Source organism: Typopeltis vanoorti, chromosome 21 (genome assembly GCF_054136105.1).
Source record: "Typopeltis vanoorti isolate ZY-2024b chromosome 21, IOZ_Tvanoo_1.0, whole genome shotgun sequence".
Lineage (NCBI taxonomy): Eukaryota > Metazoa > Arthropoda > Arachnida > Uropygi > Thelyphonidae > Typopeltis > Typopeltis vanoorti.
The window spans coordinates 51,014,744-51,033,083 of record NC_143569.1 but is presented as its reverse complement, the minus strand read 5'-3'; the positions used below and the strand labels follow the sequence as shown (position 1 = coordinate 51,033,083).

The window sequence follows — 18,340 nt, the reverse complement described above, 5'->3', positions numbered from 1 at the left end:
AGCTGGTATGAAGACACTATCAAAAAACTGAAGATCCATTTTGGAAACCCCTCCCATCCCATTTCTATAGTCTGCCAAAAGTCCACAAATGAGGAGTCCCTCTCAGATCCATACCACACAGCTGCTCATGAGCAGCTGTGTAATATGTGAAAAGTTTATCAGAATTCCAGACAAAAATTAAAAACCTATCCTTACAGTGCAGACATGGTCAATTTTGACATCTTTATTTATTAGTGTACCTATTGCTGACATGCTCTACCTGTTATCAGAGTAGTTCCTTCGAGATATAGTTAACCTGTTTAACTTTGTCTTGTACGTACAGGCTATTTTATTTGCAGAAACCATACAAACAGATCAAAAGAACTGTGATCGGTAGTCCCCTGTCTCTTGAACTTGCCAATTTTAACTTTAAGATGCTGATGACTCCCTCTCCTTAATAATAGAACTTCAACATGAATGATGCATTCACCATCTTGCCAGAATCATCTCTGCTGACCTTCTTATCATGTCATTCAGATTTAATTATTTTATCTAATTTTATTATTTATTGTGTTTTGAAGCTAATTTATTTTAATTTCAGTGTAATTTGTAAATTCATCTTATTTTGTAACCACTTTATGATAACACTCCAACACATGGCATATCTGTAAAAAGAGACAACATTCCTTTGTTCGAGCTTCCCTTGTGATTATGCACTTTGATGGCCTGTTAGTTTCAGGACAAAATATTTGTAATAATAAAGTTATTATTCATTATGAATATGTATTCTGACTTCAAAATATGTGATTTGCATACTGTTAGAGATGGCATATAAATATTGAATCCTTAATTTCAGTAGTTTCAACCAGTATTCATTGGTTACACAAAGTGACCCATCTAACAAAGAATTATATGAAGATATTCAGCTTGTCCAGTCCATCAGATAACATAAATGCTTTTTCACATTTATGATATATGTTTTGTACACGTTGATTGTTTATATGCACTAAGATCAAGTTGCATGTTTCTTTCCTCTATCCTTTTTCTTGCCTTTCTATTCTTGTAAGAGAACAGGCACTTTGCATATTAAAGTGATATTTGAAGCAGTCTTTTAGATTTAACATGTCTTTTTTAATTTTGCTGTATACTACTTTAATTATCTGTATTTAAAAATTCAACTCTGCTGAACTTCGTTATTTTAATCTTATTTTTATTGCTAGTAAATTTAACAACTATACTATTTAATTATCATTGTAAATATTTGTATACTGAGTTCTTTTATTTTACTTTATGTGCACGTTATAAAGTGATTTTTTAATAAATCCAATTTATTGTAAGCTGCTCTTGCTCTCTCATGGGTTCTAATTTTAGCTTGAAATGTATGTACAGTGAAGTTTGTTCCATTCTTCAAAAGAGTATTTTGTGTTTTTATTATTTATCATTTATTTTGATTAATTGCAGGATATGACATGATGGGATTTGAAATGTCTAAGCCTCATTTAAGAGCTGAATTGGAAGCAGACTTGAAGAGGTAATTGTTTTTATCATTCAGGTGAATAATTTTTGTTATTTGTTAATCACACTATATATATGGAAAGGCTGTGTTGTTGATTATTATAATAGTGCTTTACAGTATAAACAACTCCAAGAGAGGAGAAATTAATTTATTGAACATTAACATTTTCTGGTTTTCTACCCAGCATTTCCAAAATCACAAAATATAACTATCACAAGCACACAGCACTGAACTAAATAATTGCAGAATCATTACAAATTATAACTGAAATAGAATTAATGTCCTTAAATGGTACCCTCTATGGATGAGATAACCATAAAGTTCATTTGGAAAAGTCAGGCTAACTGGTCTTATAAAGACTGTCAACCAGATCTTTGGTATATTAATGCAATCTCACTTGTTGAGGTTGTGGTAGTACTTCACAGCCAATGCTGATTCTAAAAATAGTCTTTCAGACCTGTAGCAACTTCTATGTAATATTATTCTCTTTTTCCATTTAATCCTATGTGAATGAGTATTCAGACATGGTGTGTCAATCCTGACCTGCTGTACAGATGATTGCAGCTGTTATGTAATCTATCAGTGTGTCCAGTGTAGGCTAAACTGCAGATACAAGAAACAGAAACTATACATTCCAGGATGTGCAAGAGAATGAAGTTGATCTTTAGGAGAACAACTACTTAATCCTCTTAAAAGTAGCTAGCTGAATGAAAGATTTGAAAGAGGCATGGAGATCATATTGCAAACTATGGCTCTGATGTATCCTTAATATATAGGATAGTAATAGTTTTGATGTGATCTTGTGTGTTGATTTTAGAAGGGAAGGAGATTGCATGTAGTATTTTATCTATGCTATTTCATGGTTTCAACACATTGAATACATTTTAGCATATATTAAAAGCTAACAACCTAAAATAAAACCGTAGAAAAATAAAGTAACAACTGTCTATTCTTTCTAAATACACTAGTAACATGATTTCCTAATGGCTGTTATCCTTTTCCATTCATAAAAAAATCTTTTCATACAGGCAGATATTTGCATAAGCAATCACACAGTAAAAAGGTTAAAAGTTCATCATGCTTTTGCTCAAAGACTGTATGACCTTCCCGAATTACATAAAGAAAATGTGCTTATTGTGACATGCATAGAATGTCTGAAATATAAACTATAAACTCTGCTTCTTTCATAAAAAATCCAATAGATTTTAAGAATAAAATTTCAGGAATAACTAACAGTGGCACATTACGTGGCTGTAATGTTAAAAATTGAGTAATGTACTGTGATAAAATTTTTCACCAAAGAAGGGCATTCTCCAAGTGCTATAAAACAGCAATTGGATGTTGTTTATGGGGAAACTTCTCCTTCATATTCTTATCCTTAAAACACAGAGATCTGGTAACTTTAGATGTACGAGGTGGGTTCCAAAATTTTTTGGACTGACATACAAAATTTGTGCCAATTTTAAAACACCACGAGTGACAGACAGCACCATCTATGGGGAGGTTACTGTACCAGTTTCAACTCTCTACCCGCATCATTCAGTTGGAGACATGCATTTGACTAACATGTGGCATTCTAAGTGGCTGCACTGTTAAAAATTGAGTACCGTGCTGTGATAGTTTTTCACCAAAGAAGGGTTTTCTCCAAGTGCTATCAAACAGCGGATTGCACTTATGGAGGAAGCTTCTCCTTCATATTCCACTGTGAAGGAATGGGCAAAGACCACTCTTATAGAAGGCCTTTGCTGAGATTTCTTTAGCCATCTGTCATTGTCTCTCTTGTTGAGGAGGAGCTGCTCAATGACAGACGGCTAAAGCTCAAAGAAATCTCAGCAAGGTTGGGGCCTTGTATAACAACAGTCCTTCATATCATTCACTAGAAGCTACACATGACAAAAGTCAGTGCAAGGTGGATGCCCTGACTTCTCTCTTCAATTCAGAAGGAGCATCATGTGACCAAGTCCCAAAAGTTTTTAGAGCTCTGCCGAGGGAATCAGAGAGAGAAGTGCTGGAATCCATTGTCACTGGGGATGAAATTATGATCCTTTATTATCATCCTCTTTCTAAAAGGGAATCCATGGAGTGGTGCAAACTAGGTGAAGCACTGCCAAGGTGATTCATTCCACGAAGAAGATCATGGCAACAGTCTTTTGGGATTGCTGGGGATCTTTGAAGTCATTCAAGAGATGAGGAATGCTGAGTCATGGTGTTCACCTGCTTCACAACAGTGTTCCAGTCTATACGGCTATTGTTGTGGTAGCTTCCACGATATTGAACACCCACCCTGCAGCCCAGATCTAGCTACTATTACTATCTCTTCTTGAAACTGAAGAAAGACCTTTGAGGAAGAAAATTTACAGATAACAATGAGATGAAAGATGCTATTTAAGGCCATTTTGCAGACAAAAGTACAGACTGTTTTTTCAAGATCATAAAAATGTTAATTCAAAGAAAGAAAGAAAAGGGTGCTGAAGTAAATGGAGATTATGTTGAAAAGAGATACAATTGTTTTCTTTCTATCATCATCAAATTCCTGACATAATCTCAAGAGGTGTACAGGATATGATAGTACTACATGAAAAACTTACATCACCACTAGCTTCCTATATACCATTTTCCTCCCTCCAAGTCAGTCTATTATCTGTCAAGACTCCAACATTATCAGATCTTATATTTTCTAAGGCACTTTTTACTAAATCAATCCACTTATATCTTGGTCTTCCTCTTGGTCTTTTTCTCTGCCAATCTAGCAGAGAACACTTGTTTTGCTAATCTTTCCTCTCTCATTCTGTTTAAGTGACCAACCTGAGATTAGCTCTGCTAATACATTCTTGGATGTTAACAATGTTAAGTTCTTTCCAAATATCCTCGTTTTTAATATGGTATTGCCATTGATGCCATCTGTTCATGCTCCTAATCTTTCTCAGGACTCTCATATTTGCAGTCTCTAGTCTTTGGTGTAGTGTTTTTTTTTTTTTTTTTTCTACCCAGCTTTCAGATACATAAGTTAAAATTGGCTTGAATACTGTGTTGTATACAGCTTATTCAGTGTTTTGACTAATTTCTCTCTTATTCCATATGAATTTATTCAATTGACTTCCTACCGTACCAGCTTTGTTGATTCTGTTGTCTATTTCAATATTTAATTTACCACCATCTTAACTAAAAATGTTGCCTAAGTAGCCGAAATGTTTTACATGTTCTATAGGTTCTCCATTCACAATGAAGTTGATATTTTCAATGCTTCTGCCTATTGTCATTGTCTTGTTATTGCTGACCTTCATAGCATATCTATTACAGTTATTCAATTTAGTCAGGGAATCTTGCAGACATACCAGATTTATCTAGAAGTATAACATCATCCGCATAAAGTAAAGAGCTGAAATTAACATATCCAATTTTGATATCAGGTTTAATACACTTTCCTTTATAATGGATCCATATAGATAATGAATAACAGAGGGGATAATGTACATCCTTATCTGATGCCAGATTTAACATTAAACCATCTTCCTGTACTTCAATTGTAACTGCTGACTTACAGTTCAAATAAAGACAAAGTATTGCTTGATATAATGCCCCATTGATACCATACAACTGTAGCATTTTGAATAGCTTCTCTCTTGGTACCTTGTCATATGCCTTTTCCAGATCTACAAAACTTAAATACAGACCTTTGTTATATTCCCATGATTTCTCGTCTATTTGTCGTGAAAATTTGATCCTGTTAGCCTCTATTTGTCCTGAACCCAGCTTCTTCTTCACCAAGCTTCTCTTCCACAATCTTTCTCAACCATTTCTCAAGTATACTTGCATAAATCTTACCAGGAACACTCAGTAGAGAAATACCTCTGCAATTCTCGCATTCAGTTTTATTTCCCCTTTTTTATTATAAGTCCTTTTGTCCACTATACAATGCAGTGCAGCCACTGTTAGACTTTTATACCTGCATACTTGATCATTTCTGGTCAAATATCATCTACTCCTGCTTCCTTTCCACACTTCAAGCTTTTGATGGCTTTTTCTTCTTCAAGTATGGATATGTATTCCTGATTGCATGCTATGAGAGCTCTACACCAATCATCTGGAATTCATTCCTCTATTTATGCCTTCTGAACTATGCAGTGCAGCCAATGTAAGACTTTTATACCTCCATATATTAGCATTTCTGGTCAAATATCATTTACTCTGGCTGCCTTTTTGCATTTCAGGTTTGTGATAGGTTTTTTACTTTAAGTACAGATATATTTTTCTGATTCATTCCTCTTGAAAATTTTTTACTACTCACGTTTAACAATCTTTCAAAGTATTTAAAAACATATGGGATATTCTTATCTTCAGTTTTCATGTTGCCTTTACCATATTTAATAAATTGTCCAGTTCCCCATTCTGATATTAGCACACATCACTCTACTTGATATTGCCACCTACCATTCAAGAAGATTATCCTCATACTTAGTGCTTAATATTATAGCTACTGCTTCTTTTCCCTGATTATTATTTCTTGAATATAACATCTTGTATTTGTTGCTTAGAAAGATCTCACTTGTTTTTGTCTTCTTTGTTTTGGTAACACCTATTATGTCAATTTGATACTTATCCAATTCTTCTGCTAGCTCCATTTCTTTTTTCTTGATTTTTACATTGATGGTGCCAATCTTGATCTCTGCTGATGTTGAGTTGCGATTTGTTCCAGTAGCTGTCTCTTTGCTGTTTGCTCTGGTTCCCTGATGAAAACATTGGGGGCAGGGAGGCATCATTTTAAATTATGCCTTAAGCCAGTTGGCTAAATCCTAAATTGTCAGGCCCATCTTCATTTGTTCAGTATCCTGAGGGTGCACCACAAGAAGGCAAAAATTGGACATCGGGTCAGAGGCCTTGGTCGGTTCTCCACATTCCTCAAAGGTCATGTGGTGGTCTCCTCCCCATTATCCACCCTTCACTCTTAATCCCCCACCCCATTAATTTTTTTTTCTATTTTGGCAATGAGATTGTCACATTTATGAATAACTGTAGCATTAACTTGTTACTTCATTAAAAACTTTAGTGCACACACTACTGCTGTTAGAGTTGTTTTCAGCAACTCTAACAGCAGTAGTGTGTGGTGAGATAGGCTGCAGTTTAGTCTGTGGTCTATGTTGGTGTTTGATACACCATCATTTTGACCTTATCTAATGTAATAGGTTTGTGCGTTTTCTTTTGACTGGAAGCAACAGCACCCTTACTTTATCTGCCATTGTTTGTATTGTTAATACAACAATAAAATAAAATAAGTTATAAACAATTTATAATTCAAAGTGAAACACCAAAACACAGAGAAATGCAGCAAGCAACAATGCCATAAACAAACATTTCATGAAAACTGCACATCCGTTTGATTCATGAGACCGTTATGTTGCTAAACCCATTGTATGAATAAATGCAGTGTCATGTATGAGAAGCATCCTAAGGTTGGATAATTGCTGTACTTGCAATCTCTCTATGAATTAAAAATAAAAACTAAAAGTAAAAAAAATTAAAAAATGAATATGACCTCACTCTTGAAAACAAGCTGAAAACGATCCCACTACACAAGCACTCTGTAGGTTAAAAACATAATGGACCCAGCACCTCCATATCCATTAATGGATAAAATGGATACTTCTTTACTGACAGAGAAATCCAGAAATGATATTTCCTGGATATTTTCCCCAAGGAGGAAAAGATAGACACTGGCTGTCCTCAATTTTCCCCAAAAGGAAAAATCCAAATTTGATAAAAACAGGACCTCACAATACCAGAGGTTAGATTGATCTACCAACAATAAATAATGAAATCATAGAATATCGATGAAATCAGTGCCTACTGTAAAGTGAAATCAGTGTCTACTGTAATGTCAGTTTGCTTTTATCTTCAGGCGACATACTTAAAGAGTAGAGAAGATCTTGCATTATTGAATGTTGCAGTTATCCGTAAGGACAGTATAGGAGATGAACCTGCCTATGGATGCGAGTTTGGAGAAACTCACATGGTTACTCTTCACATCTCTAATGCATTTGATCTGGTCTGGCACAGAAGTCTGTTTAGCAAACTACCATCCTATGGTCTGCCTTCAATCCCTTGCATTTAGGTTGCCAACTTCCTCTTAGGTTGCTCACTATATGTCATGGTTTCCTCTTCTCAGATTTCTCCACTAATTGCAGATGGTGTACATAAATGATGACCTGCTCTCATTGACTTGAAATCCTGTCCAGAGCTATGCTGATGACCTTATACTCCACTCTTCTCTCATTCAGCAAATCTTGTAGTATGCAATCATTAGAAGCCTCAAAGTTCTCCATAACAAATGCCTTAAACTCTGATATGTGTGTGGGTTAGGATACCATTAGGAGCTTCAGCACTATTAAAATGCAATTCTGTGTAATTTTCAACAAGAATGATTCTGTGGAGAATGTGAGCTTTATCCTGGTGAGTACTGCTGTGTTTGGTGTCTGTTCTGTGCTGTGCCAGACTGGACTTTTGAGGTTTCACATGTTCAGTGTGGTGTCGATGTTCATTGATTCTTTTTTCCATGGAGTGGCCTATCTTCCCGGGGTATGCAAGTTGCATTTGCGGGTAGTCTGGTGGGTGCCGGCTAGGGATAGAGGTGGCAGTTTGTATTTTGTGACTGGTATTTTTCAACACCTAAGGATTCATCAACAGACTTCAGGATTCCAATCCCTTATATTTTTGGTATCCCTGAATGTATTGGTAGAATTTTGAAGAAGTATCACCTTATTTTCCACATATTTTTCTCTCAACAAAGTTTCTCATCTTTTGCCGCCTAGAAAGGACAAGCTATCATCTGTCTTTGGATGAGTGTTTGCTGGATTCTTGTGAATGTGGTTTGCATGCTTGGGATGAGATGAACCATTCTGTAGGGGGGGGGGGGGGGGTTGATGAGCATGGATACTGTGTTAAGTGCATGAGGCCTCAAGGGTCTGGTCTGGCACAGTGTAGTGTCTGTGGGATGATGCTCGGATTCTCCATGGAGGCAGTTTTGGATATGAACACTTTTTCAGCAAGGATTGTGGGGGCCCTTTTGCATTGGTCTGGCCTGAGTTGGAGTGGTTCTCTTTCTCTCTCCCAGAAGTTTGGGGGATTCTCATTTTGTATGGGTTTCAAAAATAGTTTTGGTATTGTTTGTTGATATTAATATTGATTTCTGGTTCACAGTGGCTGTTTAGGTTGGTGGACCAGTTATTGTGTGCATGTGTGCCTTGTATTCCTATTCTTTGATTCTCTTGAACAAGACAGTGGTCAAACCAATTTTAACTTATGGATCTGAGAACTGTGTAAGAAATAAAACTCTTGATCAAAGACTTGAGACCACTGATATGAGAGTTCTGAGAAAGATTAGTGGAGTGTGCAGATGGCATCAATGGCATTATCGCATTAAAAATGAGGATATTAGAAAAGAACCTACCACTGGTATCATTTAGAAATGTGATTCAGTATTATCAGTAAAGCTAATCTCAGTTGGTATGGTCACTTAAACTGAATGGGTGAGGAAAGATTAGCAAAACAAGTGTCTTGTGCCAGGTTGGCAGAAAAAAGACTCAGAGGAAGACCAAGATGTAGATTGACTGATACAGTAAAAAGTGCCTTAAAAGACAGAAATATAAGATCTGATAATTTTGGAGTCTTGACAGATAACAGATTAATTTGGAGGAAAATTGTTGATTGGAAGTTAATAAAGGTGTAATTTTTTCGCCTAGTACTATGATAATTAATCTGTACACCCCATGAGGGTACATACCAGGAATTTGATGATGATCTCATCTCACTTTGCTTTATATTTGATAACACTCAGATGTCAAAACATGATTATATTTCTCTTCTTGGACTAATCCGCTCCAGCCTTTCATGGATTACTACTTATATAACTACTAATACTGTATAAATCCTCAATCAGCTGAACACAGAATATTGTTTATTAACATTGCTTGATACTATTTAGAAAAGGATTAATTGATGATCCCTTTCTCACATTCAGTTTCTGCCTTATGCCTCTTTTACAAGTACTTTCATGATCTATGCTTGGCTGAATTGGGCATTTTCTTCTAAAACTGTAAGAACAAGAGCAGCTACAGATCAACATCTATTTATACCATCTGCTTTCAAACATATCAAACTATCATACGTGTCTTTCTTTCCATCTATCTCTGTCTTTTGGAGCAGGCTCCCTCACTCTGTCTTCTCCAATGACTACAACCTTCAACTTTTCAAAAAATATGTCCACAAATTTTTCCTTTCATTTTATCTCCACTCAGCACCATGGAGGTGTATTATTGTTCTTGCAAGTGTTCATTTGTGAGTTTATTTGGAAAAAAAAAACCTTCCAACAAGTACTACTCACCATGAACATAGAGACAGTTGCCATCTACCTCACATTAGGATCTGTTATTACAATATGCTGCATCTATTTATTGTCCTGTTCAGATATATCCCAGGATGACCTTGATTATTTCATATTGCATTTGCCATTTCCCCTGTTTACTTGCTAAGGGGATCTTCAGTGGACATAATGCTCTGAGAAATAGGGCACATAGTAACATCAGAGGCATGGTTGTAGAGTGTATGCTTGGTAATAATAATCTCTCCCTTTTAAATATGGGAAGCAACATCTTTCATTTGCCTACCTGAACATCCATTACTATTGATTTAACAATTTGTTCACCCTCCCTGTCTTCCCACACAAAAGAGATCTAAGCTTGAACTTAAGTGGGACCTCACTGTCCCAAAGTAGACTACTTATAGTGTTAAAAAAGTTTGACCTGGTTACAGAAATCCTCATTATCTCCTGGTTTTAAACTTCCATCACTAGAAAGTAAACTTCCCAGATATTTGGTTTTCACTAGTCTTCAAATCTTGTCATTGTGTCTAACACCATTAATGTTTACATTTCCACTATGATTTAAAACCATGCTCTCATTCTTCCTACTATTAATATGTAATCCATAGTTCTGTGTCACACTATTCCATTTGTCTACTTTCTTTTGTAGTTTTTCTTCTGAATGTGCCCAAATGTTACCACATCATCTGCAAACACAACTGTTTCTCATTCTGGTCATTAACCATATCTAGGATACTATTCATCACTACAGTGAGTAGCAATGCAGATAACACACTTCCTTGTTGTAGTCCATTTTGAAGCATAAACCCACTTCGAATTACCATATTTAGTTTTTACACAGCTCTTAAACTTAACATACATATTCTTTATTGTGACTGTTTGTTCTTTTTCTGTGTCTATCTTTTCCAAACTTTCCCAGACTTTTTCCTATTGAATCCAGTCAAAGATCTTTTCCAAATTTTCAATGGCTTTCCATCATTTTTCTTACAGCAAAATCAGGTCAACAGTTGATTGCCCTTTTCTAAAACCAAACTACTTTTCTCTTAGCCCTTCCTCTATTTTGTCTCTTATTCTTGTTGCCATTATCCTTTCCTAAATCTTTGCACAGTGACACAATAATGTTATTCCTCTATAATTACTACATTTTCTTCTTGAGCTTCCTTTATATATGGGAACAATAATTCCCTTATTCCGGGCATCAGATATCACCTTTCTCCAGATCAGTCTAAAGATATTACATAAGCATTTCAACCATGTACTACTAGAAGCTCTGATTACTTCAATTAGCAAACCATCCATCCCAGGGGATTTTTCATTCTTCATTTCCTTAATGGTTCTTCAACTTCTGCCAGACTTATTTTCTATTTTAAGTATAAACATTACCAGAGGAAAATAAACATTAAAATGGAGGATATTATGGATTTAGCCATATTTTGTAGCCAAAATGTAAAAAGAAACTTGAAAATAAAAAGTTTTGCAAATTTAGAGAGGGATAGTCATAAATACACATAGACGTCACTTGATGGGAGAACTAAAATCTATATTGATTATATTTAGTCAACAAAAAATGGAAAATATCATTTTAAAATGTAAAAACCTAAGGTTGTAAGGAAAATAGATATGGATTCTGATTATGAATTTCTTTCAGCATATATAAAACTTAAATTCAAAATAACCATTAATAGGAAAAGACCTCAAGACTTGACACCTCAAAATTGAAAGACTCCAACACACAAAATGTGTTTTGTAAAAAAAAATTAATTATAAAATATGAGCCTTCATTCTGGAACAGAGACAGAAGAATTTTGGCATAAAGAAAAAAATGCAATATTAGAAACAGTAACACAAACATTATAGAAAAAAGAGAGACCTAATAATAATTGGCTTACTACTAATGTAATAGATCTGTGGTAAAGAAAAAGATGTATACTCTCTACTCAGACTACACCTGAATTGCCAGAAAACCACAATCAATTAAAAAAAAAAAACTTGCATCTAAATGTAGAGAAGCAGAATCAAACTGGATAACTCATAAAGCAGATATATATCAGAATGCAGCTATCTTTCACAATACAAACTTATACCACTAAAAATGCAAAATAAAAGAAGAAACCTGACTGGAAAAGTTAAAAAATTTCTGAAATCTGAATGGACTATTTTAAACAAATTTTTGCAAAAGTTAACACTGAAATTTCTAAAAAAAAAAAAAGTTTGGTAAAAGTGAGGAGACCCAAAAAATATTAAAGATGGAAATAAATGATGTGATAAGACAGATGAAAATAGATAAAGCTCTGGATAGAGATGAAATACTGATAGAGTTTTGGAAGTATGGAGGAGAAACAGCAAAGCATTATTCAAACAAAGTCTTAAATTCTGCGGAAATTCCTAATGACTGGGAAGAGTAATTCCCCATACATAAAAAAAAGTAGTCGGTATACAGGAATGTATAAATTATAGACCAGTAACCTTATTAATTCACATGTAAATTATTTATCAAAATTATCCAAAACAGAATTAAAGCAACTGCTGAACAACATTTAGGAGAAGGAAAAGTGGGATTCAAGAGATAAGGCGATCTACAGCTGATACAGTTTATACTTTTTTTTACAATTAGCTGAATTAACTTCAAGGGAGGAGAGAAAACCAGAAATCTTTATTTCTGTTTTATAGACTTTAACAAGCATTTGATTCAATATGCAGAAATAAATTGCTAGAAATTTTAGAGAAAAAAAAATACTCCATATCTTCCAGTACTATAAAAAATACTATGGCACCAATAAAATTTGGAGCAATTGAAAATTGCTCCAAATTTTACTTCGGAAATACCAGTGGGGAGAGAGAGGGGTGTCATGCAAGGATGTCTGCCTGGAAGAACTAGTAATCAAGACTATTCCAGATAATATGGGGAAAAACTGTGAATGGACACAATTTACATATAAAATATTCAGATGATATGATATTATTTACAGATAATAAAGAAAACTTTAAGAAAAGAAAACAAAGTTCATGATTGAAAACCTAGATAAAAACAGTAAAGACTATGCAATGCACATAAATTTTAGTAAAACCAAAATAATGGCAATAGGCAGAAATGGAGAAGAGCAGGAGATCAGAGAAGAATTACACTACAGTATTTCAATAATAACAAGAATCATTGAAAACAGTTATAGAATACCCACTAACAAGTTTCTTCAAACAATTTCTTCAGTTTCTTCAAATTCAATTTCTTTCCTTCTACTCTCCAAAATGGGAGAGTAGAAGGAAAGAAACCACTAGGAATGCCTAGAAAGAAATGGAAAGAAAACATCAAGAGTATAAGTGGTCAGAATTCTTAGAAGTTTAAATTACTTGGCTGCCAATAAATAGTTTTAATGGAACATGTGTACTAGAAATATTTTAAAAACTTCACTTATTATTCTATATATATATATATATAGAATTTTATCTAATAACTCCAATATATTTCATTCAACATTATGTAGACATCATTGGGAAACAGAACCTAACTACATTCAAAGCATGAATCACAATAATGAGTCATAAAGCATGTGTATACTAGCTTGTGTCTAGGTCACAGCTGAAATATATGATTACACTATTAGAGTTCAAATGAACAATTGTAAAAGTTGCATTGATAAAAAATGATTTTTAATTATTATTTATTTTTAAAAAAATTGTGAAAATCAATAGTGATCACTTCCTATAACTTATTCCCATAAAGAGATTGGTATGCAGCCTGAGCGGTTGAGATTTGGTAGCTTTTCACAAGATTCCAAAAATGTAAATATGGTCTTGATGTTCTTTGATTCTATTCAAAGCAGAATAGCCAGTCTGTCCAAAGATAACATGAGCAAGGTACCTGGTAAAGAAACAGGTGGTAATGTATCCTTTGTAGATGGTAAAAAGGAAGACATTTTCCAAGCTGGTTTGAAAGAAGTGTATAGATTGAATTTGTGAAGAATCAATGCTATTTGTTTCGGAGGTTCCTTTAAGGTAGGGTATTGAAATTCTTTTCACATCAAATTGTAGTCTGGTAGAAGGATAGTAGATTTGTTGTACCCATTACTCATCAGTGTTAAATTCTGAATGAGAATTATAGTGGAATAAATAAAATCTCATTCAGGGTTTAACAAGCCATCCATTCCTTAAAGCCAATTTCGTTAAAATAAAATTCTACTGGCTGTCTTTTACTGTTTTTTGTATAAACTAGATATGAATTTTGTGTAATGTAAACTTGAGGTTGTATTATTATTCTTTATAAGCTAAATATATGCCATATGCACTAAATAGCAACCCTTTACTTAATCCCTTGATGAGTAATACTGCCTCCAGCAATACACGTGCACTTGAAATTGCAAGTCATGTTCTGAGTTGGTGTGAGTCCCACCAGATGAACCTGTGGCACTGGTTACCCCGCGCTGTTCACCAACCTACTGCTGCCTTGACATCCTGACCGCACTTATGGTCAGGATGTCAAACGCTGATTGTAGGAAAAGAAGGCCCAATGAGAGAGAAGAGCGGAAGATATAAAAATGTGCGAAGTCCTGAAATCGCTCTTATGTTTTTCTGCTCGAAGGTATCGATGCTCTGAGATCGCGAAAGTCCCTGTCGCCAGAAGTCTCTCACTCGCTGTTAGGAGAAATCGTATCCCATATCCTGATGGGCCTTGAGTCTCCGCAGTTAGAGTCCAGGGTCGGCGATGATCGTATTATGCCGAGAACGTGTTGGAAGCAGAAAGGAGAATGCTCAGCAAGCCTTCAGTGAAATCCATTCCTGAGTTAACTTATGCTGAATCTAAATCTCCTGTGGAAAATGCTGTGATCCGAAAAAAGGGAAGTAATAGATCGTCTGTTCCGGTAAGAGCATGCAATTCTCTATACTAACGGTAAAATTGAGGGACATATCTAGTTGTGTTGTTTGACATTATTAGAAAGACTGTAAGTTAATTTAGTGTTCCATGAGAACGTGAATAGTAATTATAAACGTTCCTTATGAGTATGTTAAACTCCCCTTAGAATGTTTGTTCCAAAGGAATGTGTAATTGAAAATTAGTAGAGAACGTGAAATAAGACGTATTAAATGTTCTAATAATTAATGTAGTATATATTCAATGACGAAGTTGTTCTCAGAGAAAGAGTGCCATATGCCAATACAGTCATACCCGACTTACGCGAATCCGGAGTTACGCGGTTTCTTATATGTACGTATTCCCGTTCCGCTTCACGCCTCACCACTAGTCGTATCTTTCAGGCGCCAGCCGCATTTGCCAGTGTCGCACATGCTGTGAACAAGTACTGACATGTTTCGCGCGGTCTCCATTCATACACGATTTTTATAGTCTACAAACCTTGCGATTGTTTAATGTTATGTTGTTGATAAAAATTTTACTACATAAAAAATAATAATGTCATCCAAAAGAAGCAAGTCCAATTCTTCTACAGCTAGCAAGAAAAGAAAAACATTGACTTTGGAAACAAAACTGAACATTATTAAGGATTTTAAAGGCGGAATGAAAATTTGTGAGCTAGCAAAGAAGTTTGAATCCGCAGTAAGAACAATCATAAAAGATAGGTTTACAGATTTTGGAGGACATAGATTCTAACGAGGAATGAATTGTAGCGACAAGGCAAGGAATAAAAAAATCATTAACTTGCTATGAAGAAATTTTGCGTGACAAGAAAAAGACATTATGCCGTCAGGCGAATCTATTAGATTTTATGAAACCATCGACATCGAAATAACTTTTTTTATATGTACGAAAAACTACAATTATGATTATATCTCTTAAAAAATATAGGTGTTTTTGTAAACCTTTGGTCCCAATTGTATGTTTGTATATGTAAATTACATGCAAAATTATACCCTGAGTTACGCGAATTCGACTTACGCACTTTTTGTTGGTCCTACTTACTGTGTAACTTCGGGGTTTTGCTCTATAAGATTTCTTGATAGATAAGCTTGATTACTGTTCCTGTAATATTATTGAACTGTAAGGTTTTGTGGAACGAGTTACTGAATTTAGAAATATAGTGTTGATGGACAGAATTATAGTGGAGTCCTATTAATTAGTTAGTGCTGTGTAAAACTCAAAGAAATTGACCCCTTAAGCAACTAATTTAATATAATATATATATATATATCCATACATACATACATATATATATATATATATATATATATATATATTATTCAAAAAACCCGTTTTTTTTCCATTTCTATTTAATTCTCCCACATTGCCCCCCCCCCCCCCCCCCACACACACTCAGTAGTTTGGACATCGCAAAAAGAAGAAAAGCCACAATACCCAGAAAAAGATATGTGTAAATTTCTCTTCTTTTATGCTACATATATTTATTGGTAAATATTCATCTACAATGCCCTAAGAATCCGTGAGTAAAAAAGCCAATGACATTTAAACAGGGGCACTCCTAAACAGAAGCAGTCAAAAGTCAAAATAGCTAATTATAATAATTTGTTAAGAGGAGTAACATGGGAGTTTTCCCAGAAATAATATCCATGATTTCTGTATTTTGTTTTTATTTGAAGGAGTGATGAAAAGCCTTTCTCACAAAGATAGGGTGTAGAAAACTGCATGACGATTTTCAATGTTTCTTCAGATAATTTGGGAAATTCACTTCTCACTGAAGGCGAGATCCAAAATCGAACCGAACCAAGATCACAGAATTGCATTTTAAGACCACTGTCACTTGAAAGCTCAATTAACTGTTCTTTTTTTTGATAATGAAAGGTCGTTCTCGTGACTGCAAGCCTGAAATGGATTGCAAACCCACAGAAATTTCTTATAAAAGTTTCAGTAAGAAAGAAATTTCTTATAAAAGTTTCAGTAAGAAAATATTGTGAGTAGACATATTACTAACTATTATAATAATGGAATTAACTCACGTAAATTATTCTTTATTTGTAGAATTTTCACTTGAGTATCACAGGCATCATCAGTACAGGTACAAGGCTAATTAAACAAGAACTGTTATATTCACAAAGCGCCACCTAAGTAGCTAAGGTTAAATTTCCTAAATTTATTTAGGAAATTTAATCGACTTTTGTGAATGACTTTTGTCATTCACAAAAGTCGGTTCCTAATGGAACGGCTATACAAAGAAACATGTGAAACATTACTTCACTCCCCTAATCTTGTTCCACTTAACTCTATGTCTGGTGTTGATGGCATGTTCTGCAATTCCAGACTGTTTGGGTTCAAGGTACTGGATGTATGACTGGTGTTCTTCTAACTGGACCTGAGCAGATCTTCCTGTTTGTCCGAAATATTATAATCCACACGAGCAGGGAATCTGGTAGACACCTGGATAGCTGAGATGTGGGAGCTTGTCCTTTGGAGACATTAGGAATGTGGAGATTTTTCTGATGGGTCGAAAAGCCACACAGATATTTACTGGTTTTAGCACCTTAGCTATGCGTTCACTAACCCCGTGTACATAGCGGATAGGTATACGTGTAGGTTCTTCTGTACTTGAAGAGGATGCTGAAGCACGATTACTTAAAGCTCTTTTTATGAAGAACTTCTTATAGCCATTGGATTTGAAGGAGGAATTAATATACTGTAATTCTTTTGGTAAACATTCTTCTGAAGAACAAAAGGAGTTGGCTCTATGAACTAGTGTTTTTATAGTTCCTGCCTTTTGGCTGGAATGGTGACGTGCTTCAGCGTGGATGTGCTGGCCTGTATGAGTCTCTTTCCTATGGACTGTGAATTGTAGATAACCATCTGGTTGGCGAAGAATCAAGAGGTCTAGAAAGGCTAACTGCTTATTTACTTCTACTTCTAGGGTGAACTGGATCCTTGGATGAAGTGCATTAATTTTTGAGAGAAACTGTTGTAGTTCTTCTGAGGTGCCCTTCCATATGGCAAAAATGTTGTCCACATGTCTGAACCAAATGTTAGGTCTAGGTGTAATGTTGTCAAGGATATGCTGTTCGAAATGCTTCATGAAGTAGTTGGCAATAGCAGGAGATGTTGGATTACCCATTGCTGTCCCTTCGATTTGTTGGTATAACTGGTTTTTGAAGGAAAAATAACCAGACTTTATTACAAATTCAAATAATTTGACAATGTCTGGAGGTAATTCTTGGTGTAGTAATTCTATACTGTCCGCCAATGAAACATTCGTAAATAGTGAAACAACATCTAGACTAATCATAATCTCCGAATCGTCTAGATGCAGATCGGAAATTTTATTTCTGAAGTCCGCAGAATTATATGTAGCAGTTCTTCTAGTTGAAGAAGTGAGTAAATTTGACAGAAATTTTGATATTTTGTAAGTGGGACAGCCTATACAGTCTACAACCGGTCTTAATGGAATTCCTGGCTTATGCACTTTTGGAAGACCATATAATCTCGGTGGGCGCTTGAAGGAGGTCTTTAGTGTTTTCTTTTTATCTTCATCCCATATTGATATTTTTTCTATAAGGGCATTAAGCTTTTTTATTTGACC

General features: G+C 34.9%; 1 protein-coding gene across 3 annotated transcripts in view; it reads left to right on the top strand.

Moving 5' to 3' along the window:
* The window catches only part of Top3alpha (topoisomerase 3-alpha), a 496,301-nt gene that overhangs the window by 208,339 nt on the left and 269,622 nt on the right, over positions 1–18,340 (top strand). For all 3 annotated transcript variants that reach the window (XM_090411715.1, XM_090411714.1, XM_090411713.1), the window contains exon 15: positions 1,441–1,510. In XM_090411715.1, the coding sequence (XP_090267841.1) occupies positions 1,441–1,510 (70 nt within the window). The remainder of the gene's footprint in view (positions 1–1,440; positions 1,511–18,340) is intronic.